At 42.7% G+C, this 19,059-nt stretch overlaps 1 protein-coding gene across 2 annotated transcripts in view; it reads right to left on the reverse strand.

Moving 5' to 3' along the window:
• Positions 1 to 369: 369 nt before the first annotated feature.
• The window catches only part of vps8 (VPS8 subunit of CORVET complex), a 48,590-nt gene continuing 29,900 nt past the window's right edge, over positions 370 to 19,059 (reverse strand). For both annotated transcript variants that reach the window (XM_085800853.1, XM_085800852.1), the window contains exons 20-45: positions 17,804 to 17,850; positions 15,401 to 15,623; positions 15,165 to 15,254; positions 14,939 to 14,990; positions 14,692 to 14,734; positions 14,137 to 14,209; positions 13,788 to 13,907; positions 13,384 to 13,455; positions 13,088 to 13,207; positions 11,619 to 11,675; positions 11,422 to 11,504; positions 10,457 to 10,541; positions 10,258 to 10,356; positions 10,024 to 10,113; positions 9,294 to 9,340; positions 9,044 to 9,188; positions 8,809 to 8,898; positions 6,698 to 6,874; positions 6,526 to 6,607; positions 6,150 to 6,232; positions 5,410 to 5,490; positions 4,877 to 5,046; positions 3,043 to 3,211; positions 2,040 to 2,093; positions 1,552 to 1,632; positions 370 to 614 (exon numbers count right to left, since the gene is read on the reverse strand). In XM_085800853.1, the coding sequence (XP_085656979.1) occupies positions 489 to 614; positions 1,552 to 1,632; positions 2,040 to 2,093; positions 3,043 to 3,211; positions 4,877 to 5,046; positions 5,410 to 5,490; positions 6,150 to 6,232; positions 6,526 to 6,607; positions 6,698 to 6,874; positions 8,809 to 8,898; positions 9,044 to 9,188; positions 9,294 to 9,340; positions 10,024 to 10,113; positions 10,258 to 10,356; positions 10,457 to 10,541; positions 11,422 to 11,504; positions 11,619 to 11,675; positions 13,088 to 13,207; positions 13,384 to 13,455; positions 13,788 to 13,907; positions 14,137 to 14,209; positions 14,692 to 14,734; positions 14,939 to 14,990; positions 15,165 to 15,254; positions 15,401 to 15,623; positions 17,804 to 17,850 (2,559 nt within the window). In that variant the 3' untranslated portion in view covers positions 370 to 488. The remainder of the gene's footprint in view (positions 615 to 1,551; positions 1,633 to 2,039; positions 2,094 to 3,042; positions 3,212 to 4,876; positions 5,047 to 5,409; positions 5,491 to 6,149; positions 6,233 to 6,525; positions 6,608 to 6,697; positions 6,875 to 8,808; positions 8,899 to 9,043; positions 9,189 to 9,293; positions 9,341 to 10,023; positions 10,114 to 10,257; positions 10,357 to 10,456; positions 10,542 to 11,421; positions 11,505 to 11,618; positions 11,676 to 13,087; positions 13,208 to 13,383; positions 13,456 to 13,787; positions 13,908 to 14,136; positions 14,210 to 14,691; positions 14,735 to 14,938; positions 14,991 to 15,164; positions 15,255 to 15,400; positions 15,624 to 17,803; positions 17,851 to 19,059) is intronic.

Raw genomic sequence — 19,059 nt, forward strand, 5'->3', positions numbered from 1 at the left:
TTTTCTCCCACCATCTCCTCATGGTCACTTGTGATTCATTTATTTCCATCAATCCTGCTGAGAAAGACTGAAGTGAAGAGATGACGTATTTAAAGAACCATTTCTGCTTCAATGTTTTCCCTCCATCAAAAAGAAAGAACAGAGAACATCTCTGTACAGTAGGCTATATACACTTCAACAGATTCACTGAGGATAACTATTTACAGGTTAAATCTTCCCTTTCCTTGGTTTGACAAACAGAAGTTTGTTTCTGTTAAAACAAAGTACAGAGATTTCAAACAAACTGAAATGAGCATCATTTTCTGTCTACATACTTTAAAGCATTTACAGCGGCGACTCAAGTTGTTTTGAAATAAACATGGTATAACATCCATTAATCATACATTTTATTTTTTCATCATAAATATTAAATCATAAGAAACCACAATGCGTTTTAGTCAATTCCACTTGACAAAAGACGGAAACACTGATCCTGAACCAGCTCAGGGCTACTCCTCCAGCAGAGGTGGAGGACACAGTTTGAGCTGGAACATCTCTGATCCTGGTTGAGCTGGGAGGAGAAGTCCTGACTTCTCTGAGCTGTGGGAGACGGACAGGTCCGAGAGGATGGACAGCTGCAGGGAGGAGAGACAGACAGAGAGAGGCAAAGAGACTTAACAAAGGTCCCATCACCTATGAAACAGGTGTTTCTGATCTCAGGACAGTGCTTTAGCTACGTATAGAGGTTCAGTTCATATTGCTCAGGAGGAGAAATGTGAATTCTTCAATCTGTAACAAATGGATAGAAGAACGTCTAAATGTCCTGTTCTAAACATGTTAGATCAGTGGTTCTCAAACTTTTTTACATCAAGGACCCCTAAATTTACACAAATTAGACCACAGACCCCCTATTGGACAAAATATTGAAGCAAACACCAGAAATACACAAATATTTGTCCCGAGACTGAATTAAGTTTTGTACATTCAAATTAGGGCCAATGGCGTGAATTTTTGGAAATATTATAGAGAAATTTCTGGAAAAAATATTCTCCAAAAACATTCACACATTTCTAGGAAGAAGTAGTAAAAAGTAAAAAGTTAAAAAAAAAAAAAACAAACAAAAAAAGTTACAAATTTTCTAGAAAAAAAGTGGTAACATTTCAAAAAAAAAAAATCTAGAAAAAGTGGTAAAAAAAAAAAAAATCTAGAAAAAGTTTAACAATTCTAGAAAAATTGGTAACATTTCAAGAAAAAGTTGGGGACCCCCTTCAACCTTCTCAAGGACCCCTGGGGGTCCCCGGACCCCACGTTGAAAAACACTGTGTTAGATAATGAAGATCACTCATAGGAGCTAATATTAGCAGTTACTGCTGTCAACTCAGTGTCTCACTGTGCTGGTGTAGGACTCAACAGACATAAAGATCATCATATTTTCATCACAGATGCTTGTTTAAATGAAGAATAACTGAATCAGTCACAGCACCATGGCCATGGACCAGTCTCTAAGAGCTACCATCCAATCAAACCCAGGAAACATTGACTGATTTTTAGTGATAACAGTCAGAGTCATACCCTGGACGGTCCTCGGTACAGAGAGCGTAGCTGATCCCAGGACTGCTCCTGTTGAAGGTCCAGTGTCGCCTCAACAAACAGCTGGATCACGGCAAAGAAGAGGAAGAAATACAGAGTGTGAAAAAGTCTATGTAATAAACAAATAGTGCAGCTGCACAGTAAGATGTCCTGTGAGTCACTCTGTTCTGCAGCGATCTCCTCCAACCTTAACTCACAGCACAGCAGCTCCAGTATCAGCTGATGGGAGTGTGTATGTGTGTATGTTTCAATCATGCTTATATGCAGTTATTAATGCTGAAATATGTCAGACAAATAAAATGTAGTATTCATTTAATAAGCTACTTTTAATAAATTAATATATGAATGACGAAACAGATCAAATATCACATGACATGAGCATCAGGCGATAGTTCTGATTGTTGATCAATGATAATCAACCATTAACACAACACTACTACAATACAGAGCAGAGATCAGACAACCCTCACCTTCTTCCTGTGAGCTTCTCCTCCTGCGTCATGATGGATTGATGTGACATGAGTCTGAGAGACAGAGGACAGGGCATGACACAATTTTTGTAAAGAAATCATCACAACAAGAAAAGTGTTTGTTTCTGTGGCGGGGAGAGCAGGCACTCTGCGATCGGATAGTAATGTCTTTCCAGGATGTTTCAGAGTTCGGCTGTCTGAGGTGAGTGACTACATGCAAAAACACAAAGTTTATACTGTTTATACTGTACACTATATGAGTTCAGTGGTGTGTCATAAGGATTCCAGTCATGTACCATAGATATTTGATTGTTTTTTGAGTGTTTGTTGTGGTTGAAAGAATTGCCCCCATAGGTTAGTGTTGTCGCTATCCCTAGGGTAGCCATGGTGTAACTCTGGTTTGCCTGCATCAATTTTAGTCGCGTTTTTTGCTCCCCCCAACACTGTGTGACCATCAGGACAACGATTTAGGGGTCAAAAATGACCAGAATTCTCCTTTAACACTTATCTAGTCTAATGTATGTCAACTAAAACTGAATCAATTTAAATCAATCAATTCAAGTGTGAACCAGATATTTAAAGGTGTACAGAAATGGCCGTTTGTCCTGTTTGTCGCGCCGAGTTGTCACGAGTTGCCGCACGAGTTTACCCGAGTAAGGAAAACAAATTTCATTGGTCGCTATCGAGCGGGCGGGATATTCAAAGCTTGGGGTGAGACCGAGCTCCGTGTGTGTGTGTGTTGTCTCAGACGTTTGATTGACAGATGACGGATCCAATATCAGTGGCTGGTGAATCATGAGCAGGCTGACGTATAATCCGTGCGCCTACAACGTCTGATAGATGAGTTATTACACTAATTTTATGACCCAGAGTGGGCTTAAATTCAATTTTTTTCAAACTTTTCTGTATAGCTTTAACTGTGGCTGAGTTCCTTCTACTTCAATGTCATATCATCCATCTCACTAGAGTCACTACATGACTGTATGTATGATAGATCACACACCTGAGCCAGCGACGCGCTGCGGCCTCCCTTTGCTTCCACCGAGGACCCTGCTCGTCCCCCCTGGCTGGACGAACACTTGTAGCAGTTCCACCGCTGCTGCAGCTCTGAAGGCAGGCCCCGCCCACAGTCCTTCTGCTGCAGGCACTGGAGGTGGTACAGGTGGCCACAGCTGACCACACACACACAGACACACATTCACTGTTTACTTCAGCTGTCAGTGGAAACCGACTTCTCGTCACTTATACTGTCTTCAGCCTCTCCCCAAAGAAAGTACAGGAAAAAACACCTCCAATCATCATAAGGTGTGATCTCTGTCAACATGGGAATCAAACCCACAGCCTTAAGGTCAGGGGGCGCATAATGTAGACACAGCTAATCAGATACACAGACTGGTTCATTTTGCAATGAAAGTGATGGGGGTGAAAGAATACCCTTCCCTGCAGATGCTTTTTGATAAAATCATTATCAGACAGGCTAAGAAAATCACCACTGATCCCCCTCATGTCCTACACAGTGAATACCAGCTGCTTCCATCTGGCAGACGCTATACAGTTCCAGTTAAGAATAAAAAGCGCAACAGGAACTCCTTCATCCCATTTTCGGTGGGTCTCCTGAATTTAAAGCTTTATCGACGATGAGTGTAGTGTAGTGTGATTGTATGATCGTGGTTTTTGTATTTATATTCTTAGATGTATTGTGATGCACTTTAACTGAACATGCACTAATGTCCTGTCCATGCACCTGTATGTATATACTACATGTATGTAGCAGCCTGCATACATGTCCTAGACAAATGTATTACACACTTACTGTTCTATAACAAGCTGTCATCCTGTGTGTGTGTTAAAGTGGACTTTGACATTAATAGGTGATAAACACCACAAACATCCCAGATGTTCCTAATGACCTGATTTAAAACACCTGTGTGTCAGCCTGCGCTCAGAGGTTGCCATGGTGATTTTACCTGCTAAAGGTACATTCACACCGGACCTTTTATTTTTGTCGCTGTCGCTCGTATCGCTCCTTTGTTATCACTCTGTCGCTCAGCTGCAATCACTCATTAATTTGGCACAGACTCGCCTTTTCGCTTTGATGACATCATGCCCACTGCCATGTCTTCTCTGTACACACCGGCACCACCGGGATTACGGCAGCCAATCAGCGCTGAGCGACTGACGGCCAGAGCCTTGGTATTTCCCATCTCGAGCGATATTTTGCTCTGTCGCTGTTGCTCGGAGCCCCAGCCATTTTTCGCCTGAGCGATTAATCACTCAGTCACCCATTTGCATTGACTTAATATGTAAATAAAAAAGGTCCGGTGTGAACGCAACTTTAGTGTTTACTAAGTGGGATTCAGTTGAAATGTACCTCTCAAACTCAACTAAAAATATCTATTTTCACATAAAGTTACCTGTGTGTGTGTGTTTGTACCAGTGTGTGTGTTTCACAGAGACTTCATATAAACGTATGGGGGAAAAGGGCTCAGAAATATCAGTGCAATAGTTGACAAACTATCTCTTATCTCTAATCTCTAAATCTCTAATGAACGATTGGCCTCAGCTGCCACAGCAATTTGAGAGGTTACCACGACGACAGACACACCCAAGGCAGAGGCAGGTAAAAAAGCTAAGAAATGTTCTGCCTTGGTGCTGGTCTCACATTTGGGCTCATTGAGACAAAACTGTAGCTTCTATCAGAACAAGAAGAAGACTGTGAGTGACCAGAGGAGTTCCTGGACATGCTCTATGATCCGCTGTCCTGGCTCCATCTATGGCTGTGGTTTCAGTATGAGACAGAGAGCAGCAGACTAAGCTGTGTGTGGAAGGTGTCTGACCTGAACACAATGATCTCCTCTGCTGAGTCCTGCCTCCTCTTGTACTGCTGCAGGCAGATGTTGCAGTAGTCCTGTCGAGGGTGGAGCCCCTTGGTGACAGCAGCACGCAGGTGAGCCAGGGACCAGTGGAGGTCGTGGTTCAACAGACTGGTGGTCGTTTCAAGTAACGTCTACAACAGAAACCGACAGCATTATTAAAGCTCTTGTTCCTGAACGCATGTTTGTGGTTTGGTCATCCACTGGCTACAACACTTAGGTACAGGGATCCAGCCTGTAAATTAGTATTGCAAATAATGGTAAAGTTGAAGTTGAGGCTAGCTGAGTCTATAACCTTTAACATATTCTCTTGCTCTAGCAATGTGATCCACTCAAGCCTGTACATGCCAAACAGTACATTTTACCATTATGAACTCAAAATTGTGAAACTGAAACTGTGATGAACAGTTGTGTCTTTTGACCATGCACAGGAGATCATTAGTTATTTTGTAGTTTTATGTTTTGAAACACATATAGTTTTGGGAATACACAGTTACCTGTTCGTAGTTAAAGGTGTCCAGCATACCCAGGATGAGGCCTTGGATCTCTGCCAGTTTTCCTTTCCCATAGACTGGGTCCTAACAGGGTCACGGGTCACAATGTTAATAACAATGACATTCATCATCATCATCAGAACTTCATCTTTCTCATGTCATGATGAGGATGGTGACAATAATGAACTAAACTAATTAAATTAAACGTATAAGTGTGTATAGTCTTGAGACTCCTCCCTTCATTATGTTGTAGTTTTAACTTCATAAAGACAGAGTTTCTCCATTAGTCTTCACAAAATGATGTCAATGTGAAAGCAGACTTGTTTTTAGGACCCTTCACTCCAAACTGTGCTCCCTGCTTCTTGATTATTATGATCAGCGCAGACCTTAAAGGGATAGTTCGGGTCTTTTGATATGAATCTATATGGCATACAAATGTATCACTCTTTTGAACGCATATTGTTTTGAGAAGCAAAACGCTTTATTTTCGTGACCCCAGCCAACTAGCCGGACTACATTCATCAGCACCGAAACCAGGCCGGAACTCCACTCATGGGACGCAGTCCGGGGAAAGTCAGTGTCACAGCAGGTAACTGGTGATGGGGATGCCATATAGATTCATATCAAAAGACCCGAACTATCCCTTTAACTGAGTCCGACTGAACTGACTGAACAAAGTTTATTAAAGATGCTAAAGATGTTACAAAGTGTGATATGCAGTACACATGTGCACACACACACACCTGCAGTATTCTCTGGATGATGGCAGGCAGAGTGATGAAGCTGCTCATACAGTTGAGAACCTTCATTGTCATCTCCTTCAGCACTGGAAAATAACACAAACATCTTTTTAATCAACAGTTCTATTCTTCTCACTGATAAACCTCTGAACACAGAGACAGGGTCTGTCCTGCTGCTGTCACTGGGGAAATAGTTCTAACACATACAGAAGATTTGGAACAATAGTTTGAAATACTTAACCTTGAAATACCTGTTTTTGAAATTTTATACCGTTACATTTTACACAATACACAAAAATACTGTACAGGTGTGTGTGTGTGTGTGTGTGTGTGCGTGTGTGTGTGTGTGGGTGTGTGTGTGTGTTGGGGGCGTATTTACCCTCAGAGCTGTGTTTGGTATCAAGTCCTGTCACTAGTTTCTGTGAGGCCATCATCGTCTCCAGAAGAGGAAACCACAGAGCCTGTGAGGGGGGAGAGCCATGAATGAGCAGAGTAACAAATACACACACACACGCTCATGAATGCATGCACGCGCACACGCAAACACACACCTCTCTCTGTGGCAGGTAGAGGTTGTGCGAGCTGCGGTGACACAGGGCGATGATGTCGTTGAGTGAGTCCTTGACCCTGGTCAGAGTTGAGCTCTTGTCTTCACCCTGTCCTCCATCAGGTCCTTCAGGTCCCGTCTCACTCTCAGCAGTGAGGAGATGAAGTTTGTCCCTAAGTGTCTGTACACACACACACACACACACACACACACACACATCAGTGGGGAAGTTGCGTACTCACTGTAGTGTTCACAATGTACAGTGTAATGTATGAAAGACAAAAAATGACTTATTTACTATAGTATAAAAAAGAAACTGTTACATAATTAAATGGCAGTAAATGCAAAATAAACTGTGGAAATGAACGTGCCATTTCTGTTTCACACACGTCTTTCATGCATTTATTTAAAGGTATATTGTGTAAGAATTACTCCCATCTAGCGGTGCGGTTGTAGATCGCAAGCAACTCAGTCGTATTTTTCATGCTGCATTCACGTGAAATCGGTTAGATGGCAGACGGACAACAGCCGCTGCAGGTAACGGCTTAAACAGGCCTTTATGTAAACAAGTGGTCCGTCAGCACGAGGCAAAACAATACACGTGACAATATGTTGTCATGGCGATGTCGCATTGTTGACCTGACCCACGTTTTACCGGCTTTCTCTCCACTTCTGTGACTAAAATTACATCTGGTTTGTTACCGACGGCCGTCTGCCCGACTGCACCTGAATGCAGCATTCAGGTGCAGTCCTCACTGCACCGCCACCTCGACCTGAGCCGACAGCTCCGGTGTCTCAGCTGAGTTTCCTATCATCACGCTGCCACTGAACGTAAAAACATGGCGACACGACATGTCAGCCACCACCGAGCTTACCCGCTCCATGTAGATATGAATGATATAAACGGCTAATTCAGAGCTGAAAGGAACACTTAAGTTTGTTGATGGGGGTAATTATTGATGAATGAAAAACATACTTTTGAACGTAATAATCGGTTTTCGTGAATAGATAACAGGAGAATTTACACAATGTACCTTTAAGTATTTATTTATGTGAGCATTTATTTACACATTTCAAGATTAGTTTATGTATTCATACGTTTATTTCTATATTCATAGACAAATCAATTTGCTCATTTAATTGTTTATACATTTATTTATTACCGTAACCAAGAATTAAATGGAATAGTGTGTGTAGTGAGTGAACCATGTATTATGTGTCGTGTGTGTAATCTGTACATCCAGTGTTTTTTAACCTTGGGGTCGGGACCCCATGTGGGGGTGCCTGAAATGTAAATAAAATTATGATTAAAAACACCACACACAATATTAAAGGTATAATGTGTAGGAATTCCCCCCATCCAGCGGTGCGGTTGCATTATTCAAGAACGTATTCTTGATGTTGCATTCATGTGAAATCGGGCAGACGTCTGACTGACAACAGACGCTGCATGTAGCAGGATAAACAAGCGTCTATGTAAACAAGTGGTCCGCCAGCACGAGGCAAAACAATACAGGTGTGACAATATGTTGTCATGGTGATGTCATATTGTTCACCTGACCCACGTTTTACCGTCTTTCTCTCATCGAGTAAAATGACATCCGGTTGGTTTGCCGACGGCCGTCTGCCTGACTGCACCTGAATGCAACATCAGTGCCTCCGTCCTTCCTCACACTACACAGTGGTGACAGTTTTAACAGGCGCTACCTGGAAAACTTTCTCCCCGAGCCGACAGCTCCGGTGAGTTTCCATGGTTACCTACGGTCACGCTGCCACTCAATGTAAAAAATGGCGATGCAACATGGCCGCCTCGGTTTGGTGCGCCCCCACTTATGTATTTGTAACGATTTAACAACTCATTCTAAGGTACGAGAAAGCTTTCATTTGTATGCAGGTGTGATTCCACTTCAGTGAAATACGTATTTATGAAAGCAATATTTGATTTTTGCTAATAAAAAGCCAAATAAGTTACATACTGGGGCTTTAAACAACTGTATCTATACTTTCACTTTCCCAAAAATATAAATCGAGTTCACATGGGGTCACGAGCCAAAAAACTGGGACCACTGGTCTAGAGTGTGTATAAAGTGCAGTATGTGTGTGTAGTATATCTACCTCCAGCAGGACAGAGAAAGCTCCATGAACATTCCCCTTCTTCTCCAGTAGATAGGCTGTGGCCTCACTGTGGTGATACTTCTCTGTCACCTGAAAGAGATGAACACTTGTGTCACAGCTGGAACTAAACTGTGTGGTTCTGGCTCTGTAGGGAGAGCAGGACATCATGTCACACTGTTTGATTCCTGTTCAGGCTTCATCTGAATACAGTACATCAAAGTAGAGCACACAGTACCTGTATGGCTTCCTCTAGTCTGTAGTGCTGGGAGGTCTGGAGGAAGCTCAGCAGCTGCTCGGGGGCAAAGCGACACATTAGGTCCAGCAGACGCTCGTGGAGGTCACGTTCCATAGGCAGGATGGTCGTTGAATGATGGCCTTCCCTGAGAGACAGCAAGGGAGGGTGATGAAGAGCAGAAGGAGAGAGGAGAGAGGGCAAACACAGACTGCTGGACAGAGTTCTCACAAGAACGAAAGGGAAAACATACCGAGGCTCCAGGAAAGCTCTGAGGAACTGGAAGAGGAGCTGGTCATCCTAAAGACACACAGACAGAGGATTACATCATCATCTGACCCTAAATAGAAAATAATACATACTGGTAGTGCTGTGCGATATTACTATACAGTATATCGTAGTGCGATATAAAAATGTCTATCGTACGATAGAGCCCTCCATCGTTTATATCGTAATTTTAACGTGTGGGGTACTGGGTTAGCTCTGTTGCTACCGCTTGTTTTTTGAGTGTTTGTTGTGGTTGAAAGAACTGCCCCTATAGGTTAGCGTTGTCGCTATCGCTAGCGCCGTCTAGCCATGGTGTAACTCCGGTTTGCCTGCATCAATTTTAGTCGCGTTCTTTGCTCCCCCAAACACTGGGTGACCATCAGGACAACGATTTAGGGGTCAAAAATGACCGGAATTCTCCTTTAAAGAAAAGAGTTGAACAGGGCCATGAGGTAAAAGCTGTCAAATCCAACCTGCTCAGTTTGTATCAATGCTGATTGAACAGCAGTGACTCAGGGTGTAATAGACTTACATCATGATACTCTTCCTCAGACACCATCCAATAAATCACATCTTATGTACTTTACATAGGAGAGTTTCCTCTGACAGTCATCAGGTCAGTGTAAGTGAAAATGGCCTTGATCAGTGTGGATGCAGATGTTTTCAGTGAGTGTTAGTGATCTAACGTCACCAGTTAAATTCACACCATCACTTACCTTGAACTCAGAGATGATCTGCTGCACCTCATCAGTGAAGTGAAACAGCACCATGTCTGCTGACCTGCTGGGGTCAAAGGTCACCAGCTCCTGTGGAATCATGTCGGAGAATGTTCATGCACAGGGGCAAACCGCATTTGCAAAACCTTTTAAAATTAAGTAAAAACTGGTGCTGAACCAGTGTGGATCCACACCAGAACCTGATGAGTAAAGTTTTGTCTTATGTGTTCTGACCTGAAAGTGAAGTAGTGCTTTGTCCCTGACTGTGTGTTGCTCCTCAGGACTGTAGCCAGGCATGGACAGCAGGTTGTGGATGTAGCTGAAAATCTCCACCTACGCGCACACACACACACACACACACACACACGCATGTAAATTCAACACATCCACATGTTCACCAGACACATGTTGGTTTGATGTGAACGTGTGTCACCTTTCTCAGTGGATCTCTCAGGTAGCAGTCGATGATCCTGTCGTACAGATGTTGCTTCTCATACAAAAATTCACAGATCTGGTAACTGGAGGTGAAGAAGGAGGAAAGTCAAACATGGCTGCTGAATAATCAGTTGGTTTACATCAAATTACCTCAGGTCAGTCTAATTATCCGTTTCCAATGGCAACAGCAATTTTCATCATTGATACTCCCAATGAACTTTAAAGGGATAGTTTAACATTTTGGCAAATCTCCTATTGCCATGATCCCTATAATTTTAGGAGTAGATTCATTACCTTTACAGTAATTGTCGGTGCAAGCTGTTTTTAGATCGGCGGGGCAGAGACTCGAACCCTGCACGGCACGCGGTATTTTCGCCTTTAACCTCATCAAACTCATCAAATACACAATCTAACAACTCCAAAACGCTCTTGTGGACAAGTTGTGACCTGCACATTCACCACGCTGAGATAATAACGGAATAATGGTCACAACTTGTCCACAAGAGCGTTTTGGAGTTGTTGGATTGTTTATTTAGTTTGATGAGGGAAATACCATATGCCCCCATTGCGTCACCTGAGCAGCTCATGTCTCTGCCCCGCCAATCTCAAAATAACTTGCACCGACAATTAAAGGTAATGAACCTACTCCTAAAACTATAGGGATTATGGCAATAGGAGATTTGCCAAAATGTTAATCTATCCCTTTAAAAAACAAATAAGTTTCCAGTCTACGTACATTGAATACATACACAATACATTAAATACATTGAGCGCCACTATTTTATATAAACACTGTCCAAATGGTGTAAAAATACAATTCTTAGTCTGAGTGATTCAAAAAGAGGACAGATGTACTGTAGGCGAAGAAAGAAAACCAGCAATAATCTCCTACAAATGCTAAGCACACAAGCTCCACCTACTGGCTCAATACTGAACTAAAACCATATTCAGTCAGATACTCACAACTTGGCCTTCTCTGCCAGTTCCAACAGCCTTCCTTCATTAAACTGGACCACACCACCGACCTGCAGAAGCTCCAACAAGACCTGCAACAAGTCACAGTAAAATCAGTCACATGACAGGATGAAGTCATCTAGTGCAGTACAGGCTGCAGACACCAGTGTGTGTGTGTGTGTGTGTGTGTGTGTGTGTTCACCAACCTGCTGCCTCTCAGTGTGTCGGGAGTCGTCGTCTGGGCAACACAAGAACTCCAGAACCTGCAGAGACAGTGAAGATGAAGGTGACTGATGCTGGAGGATCTGGTCTGAAATGATCTAACAGACTTCACTGGAGCCTAAACCTTTGACTGGGACTGTACTGTATGTGGTATAAATACAATTATTTGCCATATTAAAGGGATAGTTCAGCTTTTTTGAAGTGGGGTTGTATGAGCTACAAATGCCCATTTAGTTCACTAGATGCAGTAGAAAGGTCTCTGCTCCCCCCCACTGAAAAACACCGGCGCATCGTGCTGCATGAGACACAGGCAGTAAACTGTTGTGAATGAAGGAGGGTTAATCAGCGTATTTTTGCTGCCTACGAGAAGTCCCATCTCAAATAATACACCAGTTCAAGAGTACGATCTAAAGTAAAAATTTTAAATGCATCAGCTGGTTGGAAAAAAGTTTTTTTTTATTTGGAACTAACTAACTCACTCAGTACTCCTTGGAACTCCGTTGATACGTTGATCAATTGTCCCTCATGTGGACCTCTCAGTGGGGGGGGGGCAGAGACCTTTCTACTGCATCTAGTGTACTAAATGGGCATTTGTAGCTCATACAACCCCACTTCAAAAAAGATAAACTGGGGCGTCGCGTGGCGTAGTGGTTAGAGCGGGCGCCCCATGTATAGAGGCACAGCCCTCGCCGCAGTCGGCCCTGGTTCGAGCCCCCCACCGGGCGCCATTTACTGCATGTCATTCCCCCTCTCTGCCTCCCCGTTTCCTGTCTGTCTCAACTGTGCTATCTATAAAGGCATAAATGCCCAAAAAATATACTTAAAAAAAAAAAAAAAAGATAAACTATCCCTTTAAACCAAGGGCGTCAAACGTGCAGCCCGCAGGCCAAAACTGGTCCAGCAGGGAGTCCAATCTGGCCCTCAGTATGAATTTGCCAAGTGTGAAAATTACATAGAAGGCAGAAGAGGCATAATGTTGAAATTGCGCATGTGTTTTTATCAAGAAATTTCAGATTGTTCATAATATATTTTGTAAAAGAATAGTTCATTAACTGTAAACATCTTATACAAAGGGAAAAGTTCTTCTTTTTATTTAGATCTTATCTTATCATGCTATTATTTTACTGGTCCGGCCCACTTGAGATCCAATTGTGCTGTTTGTGGCCCCTGAACTATAATGAGTTTGACACCCTTGCTTTAAGCAAGACCAGTTAAATACCATTGTGTCAGGTAAAGCCTGCCTTGTCTGATGTCATATAGAGCAAAGACAAACAACAAGGATACAGTTACAACGTGGTCAGAGAAGGTGAGCTGAGGATTCAATACATCCAGGAGCCTTGTGTTTTGTGACCTTGGTAGCATCAAGAGATGAAGAGGTGACTTTGGTATAGATATTAAAATCTGTAGATCAACTGACCATCATCTGATGAACCCAAGAGTTCTGATTGGTTACCTGATCAAAGAGCTTCCTGTTCACAAAAAGCGTGTTGTCGGGCTTGGCCAGCTGTCGAGCCAAGAAGGTAAAGAGCCCGCCCACCTGGGAGGGAGTAAAGTCAGGGTTGTCCACCATCACCTAGGTAACCAGACAGAGATGTTATTGAGGCAAAGAAGAAAACACAAAGAATAACTACGGCTATTGCAGTTGATATGAACAGCACAAACGTCTGGCCCCACATGCAGCTGTCTAGATGAGCTCGATCTTTATTATCACCACATGAACAAACACAGCAGCATGGTGGATGGTTTTACCTGAAGTAAGATGTCCACTATCCTCTGCTGGTACTCAAGTGCCTGTTTGTCATTCTTAAAGTCTTCAAATGTCTGAAATGAAGAAAGAGCCAAACTTTGCATATCAGAAAACTAAACTCTGAAAGAAAATCTGATCTTTGACAGGAGAAGAAAACACAACCTCAGCTCAATATGTAAGAAAGACATTGTTATTGTCATAAAAACATTGACTCTGCCTTGATTCAACATCTGTATATTGTTGTAGGCAGCCATGACAGGAAGTGATGAGGAACAATGTCCCATTGTTATGAGACGCAAAGTTTCCAGTGATGTATCTGTTCAATATGCAGTCATCCAGTCTGTTGAGCATGTAAACACACATCTACCTGCCTGACAACAGTTAGAATAACATGAAGACTTCTCACCATGGCGAGGACATTGAGGAACTCCCTGGTGTCAAAGTGGAGGAGGGTACGGATGAAAGGGAAAACCTCCTCCTCCTCTGATAGGTCGGCTGAGTGGAGGTGGATCAGGAAGTCAAACACCTGACACACACAAACACACACACCTCCATATAGTCAGTGAACAGCAGTAGTTCAAACTGTAAAAGACAAAACTGTGACAGACCACGGTGTGAAAATACTGATTAAAAAAACTGATTCATTCAATCCAGACTAAATTCCATACAGACTTCTTCTGATACAATCCACACACACACGTGCGCACACACAACCCCCTTCTGATGTCCATCACACACAAACAGCATCTACATACCTGGTTCTTGATTTGAACCACAAGGTCTTCTGGGATGTCTCCGAGTGGATACGCTCTTCCTGCGAGACAGCAGCTATACAACACACACAGCAGTTGTTGAGCGACATTATTGTTAAGAATCATTAGCCTGTCAGTGAAAGTGAAACAACTCAACTTATTTTTTTCCACTGTTTTCTGTTTCTCAGCTTTATTTATCACTCATTTACAAAACATACATAGTCGTAGTATAAATAGAAATAAAAATATGCCAGGGGTCACGAGCAAAGAACAATTAAATTGAATTAAAAATATTGAAGTGGGAGCACAGTCTCATGGTTTTTTTCCACTGTTTGTATGTGTCACTGTGTTGTTTCCTTCTCTCTCTCCATCCTGGCACCGCTAACATTTCAGTCTGTCAGTCAGTCAGAATCTCATTTTCTATAATCTCTGAATGAAATGTCTCATGTACACATGAATGTTGCCTCTTTGACAGTGAACACGTTGTCTTAGGTACAGACAGGAATCAACCACAGCTGCACAGACTAATGTTCTGAGGAGTTAAGTGGATGAACTGACCTGATGTACACCAGAAGTTTGTTTCCCATCACCACTTCTTCATCTGCCCAAGAAGAAAAACATCAGTCAGAGACTCACACCTGCTTCTAAAACGTGTATTTCTTATGTTGTGCTCTGTTTTGTTTTGTTTTGTTTTTGTGAAGCACACTGAGTTTGCACTTGTCGCATGAAATGTGCTATATAAATAAAATTGTTGTTGTTGTTGTTGAACAGGTGGTGCTGTGGGGGGGGTGGTTTCCAGCCTTACCTGTGAGGCTCCTCCCCTCCCTGAGAGGTGGTCCAATCACTGCAAAGAGTTTCTGAAAACATTAAGTACATAGAGGTATGTGATTAATTATTGATGCACAGTCCCCAATCGAAATTATTAAAAAATCAATGTAAAAAATGATTACTGCAAACAGATTAAGCATCATCATGTTGGTTATACTGACATTAATACAATGATAACATCATCTTTAACACACATGACTTACCTCCATAGGAGTGATGTATTCATTCATGCCACTGTTGAAAACGTAGATCATTGCATCATAGAGCTGGTTCTCCCAACACACTTGAACCACCTACACACACACATACACACACAGACAGAAATATGAACCGATGGATTTTTTTTTTTTTTTACAAATCACACTTACTGTACACACACACACACACACACACACACACACACACACACACACACACACACACACACACACACACACACCTGTTGTATGTCCAGGCTGGTGACATCCAGATGGACTATGCATCTCTCCAGGTTGTCCATCATACCATTGCCATGGTAATGAGCCAGCAGGTCCCTCATCAGAGGAGTGGTGAGGTGGCCGAGGCGGTCCGTCACAATGTAGGACTCCAGCGCCTCCAGGAAGACGCCCTTAGCAACCGTGTTCTCTGACAGCCGCGCGTACAGCTGGTCGAACAGCAGGTCTCTGTGACACAGACACACACTGTAGCAGACTGTCTGGACTCTGACAAGAATTTAGAGTCATTGACAAGTGAGGGAAAACCTTCTATCTATCTATCTATCTATCTATCTATCTATCTATCTATCTATCTATCTATCTATCTATCTATCTATCTATCTATCTATCTATCTATCTATCTATCTATCTATCTATCTATCCTTCTATCTACATACCTCTGATAAGACCTGGACCTGGACCTGAACAAACAGTAGTATGAGTCATATTTTATAGGTCTTCATTTTAGAACAATAATTTCTATGGTAAAACTTTTTTAGCTTATTTCATTTGAAATAAAAAGAACAACAAAAAAACAGCAACTCAGCAAAGTTTTTTTCTAACTTTATATATATTTATATTAAGGCACAAGTCATACTCTTCTGTAGAGAATAGTACAATATGTCCTCCATCCATCGTTTATATTTTGGGGTGTTTTGACATAGCTGGCTTTGCTGTGTGAGTCAGTTTAAATGAGAGCTTGAGAGGAGAGCTGAGCAGACAGGGCAGGCAGCTTGACTGGAGGATGTATCTGCATGGTCCTAGTCTACAGTGTTAAATTACTCTCTAAAGTCGTGCACATACAAATTGAGGTGGGAACACATAATAGACCCACAAGTGGAAAACCAAACCCGTGAGCACACAGTCCATTATGTGAGTGCACCACTCATCCCTGCAAGAGCACAATACCGCTCAAATAAAAACAGACTGGTAGAGCTCTCCATGGGTCAGAGAGGCAGACACTCTAACTACATTTAAGTCCAGACTTAAAACCTTCCTATATGACATATAGCTCTGAACCATTTTATAGCTACAGTATGCTGCTATAGGCTTAGACTGCTGGGGGACACATCTGGTTACATGGAGCCCTCTCCTCTCCTCTCTTCTCCTCTGCTCTCCTCTCCTCTCCTCTCCTCTCCTCTGCTCTCCTCTCCTCTCTTCTCCTCTGCTCTCCTCTCCTCTCCTCTCCTCTCCTCTCCTCTCCTCTCCTCTCCTGCACATTTTGGTCTTTTCATTATCTGTTGCACCTTGTTGTTTGGCCTTGGTGTCTCTCACTCTCTCTGTGTTTCCACAGATCTCTCCAGAGCTCCATCCCTCTGCAGCAACTGCTGCCTGCATCACCTCCTTTCCTCTGCTTCTAAACCGGCCTGCCCTCTCTGCTCATGAACCAGCCTTCCCACCGGCACTCCCATTAAGCTGGTCTGCTCTCCCTCCAGCCTGCCCACCAGAAGCTGCTTTCAATGGATCCTCTTGACAGAAATGGAGCAAAGCCTGCAAGCTAGTTCAGGCAGCCAACTCGAGCTGCGCTGCGTCACTCTCATGACATCATACACACACCCTCTCAAGTTGGCGGTCTATTTAAGATGGGGGACTTACCCATCGTCCTCTTTGCTCGTCTGTGACACAGCAGCATCTCACAGCTCTACCCTATTTTCTGCCCCACCACCACCCCAGCATCCACCTGTAGGCTCCGGGTTAAAATAGTCGCTCATCACTCCCATATACTTTAATGAAATCCTATTCTCAGGGAGTGATGAAGTCGGAGCCTTGACGCCAAACTCAAATGTATAATGAAGCTGCAATAAACATTTTTAATCGTGAGTTGTCTGACTGAACTATCTTATCTTCCGTATTATTCCATGTTGTAAGATTTCTTTTTTATTTAATTTTTTCATTTTAATTGTTTTTACTTGGAAAGCACTTTGTAACATTTGTTTTGAAAAGTGCTCTATAAATAAAATGTATTATTTATTTATTTTTTTCTTGTCTGTGCACAACATCTGTCACATCTGCCTGTCCTGCCCCTCCTCTGTCTCACCCTGAGGTTTCTCCTTTTTTTTGTTCTTGGGAGTTTTTCCTCAGTGGATGTGAGGGTCTAAGAGCAGAGGATGTTGTTATGATGCTGTGAAAAGCCCTTTGAGACAAACTGTTGCACTGTAAAATTGGGCTATACTAATAAACCTGTCTTGCCTCGCCACAAGCGCGGCTGCAGCTCACTTGACCTTTACTGCAGGCTTGCAAAGCTTCACCACTGCCTTCTGAAAAGTCACTTGGCATTTCATTTGGCTGATGACTGATGTAACCGGATCCCTCAGCTCTCACCAGCCTCTTTTAGTCAGTCAATCTTACATAGAAATGTTTATACTTACGCTCGTTGCAGCAGCAGGCAGTAATCCACCAGGACTGGAACCACATCCTGTACGCACCACAGAGACAGAGAGACCAGATATTGATATTTTAATCTTCACCCTTCAAATATGTCTAACACACTCCAACAGTCCTGTGAGATGAATTCAAATAACCTTCATCTGTGGTTGAAAAGTATTACATTACATGCTCATTAGTTTGAGCAGTGACTTACTAGTGATGGATAACACCCAAGCCTCAGTGCTGGGTGAGTAAGTACCACTTGTATTTGATGTAGTGCAAGAGGATCAGGTAAAGAAGTGGCAGTGAAAATGTCATAGTTAAAACTGGTTTGACATATTAGGCTTTTAGAGAGGAGCCTGCAACACACTCTTGAAGATAGAGAGACTCTGGTAACTTGTTCCACCATCAGCAAACCACAGACCAGAACAGTCTAGACTGAGGCAATGGTAATGACACACCACATCCCACTGAGGAGCCGTGTTGAAGAGAAAGACAATAACATCAGACATAACATTATGACCACAGACACGTGAAGTAAATAACACTGATTATCTGGTTACAATAGGATCCATCAGTCAGTGGGTGGGATATGGAAGACAAGTAAACGTTTAGGCTTTCAAGTGGATGTGTAAAAATCTGAACCATGGGCACCTAAGGTTCACTGATGTGCATGGGGAGTGATTGATAGACCATGATGCATCACAGCATAGAGTACAAAGCATCTGCTGCATGGCCTTTTTAATTATGGTAAAAATGTGGCATAGCCACAGGAAAATCCTGCTTAGTTCCTCTTTAAATGCCATTACCCTTAGGGGTCTGAGCCTATTCTGTTTTTGGATACTTATGGTGAATTCCAATTCCTATCTTAAACCTCAAAAATACGCACTCCCGCAAAGTGCTAGTGCTGTTCCGATTCTCAGAATGTTAAGTTGAGGGACAAGTTTAAAGGTACATTGTGTAGGAATTACTCCCATCTAGCCACTCAATCGTATTTTTCATGCTGCATTCACGTGAAATTGGGCAGACGGACGACAGCCGCTGCATGTAACGGCATAAACAAGCGAGGCAAAACAATACACGTGACAATGTGTATTGTGTTGTGCACGTTTTACCAGCTTTCCCTCGACTTCTGTGACTAAAATGACATCTGGTTTGTTACCGACGGCCGTCTGCCCGACTGCGTGTGAATGCAGCATCAGTGTAACGCTCCATTCCTCTATCTACCTACTCATCTATGCTGCTTTTGTTTCAAGCA

Source organism: Trachurus japonicus, chromosome 15, assembly GCF_045865225.1.
Source record: "Trachurus japonicus isolate A0001 chromosome 15, Traja_1.0".
NCBI classification, from domain to species: Eukaryota; Metazoa; Chordata; class Actinopteri; order Carangiformes; family Carangidae; genus Trachurus; species Trachurus japonicus.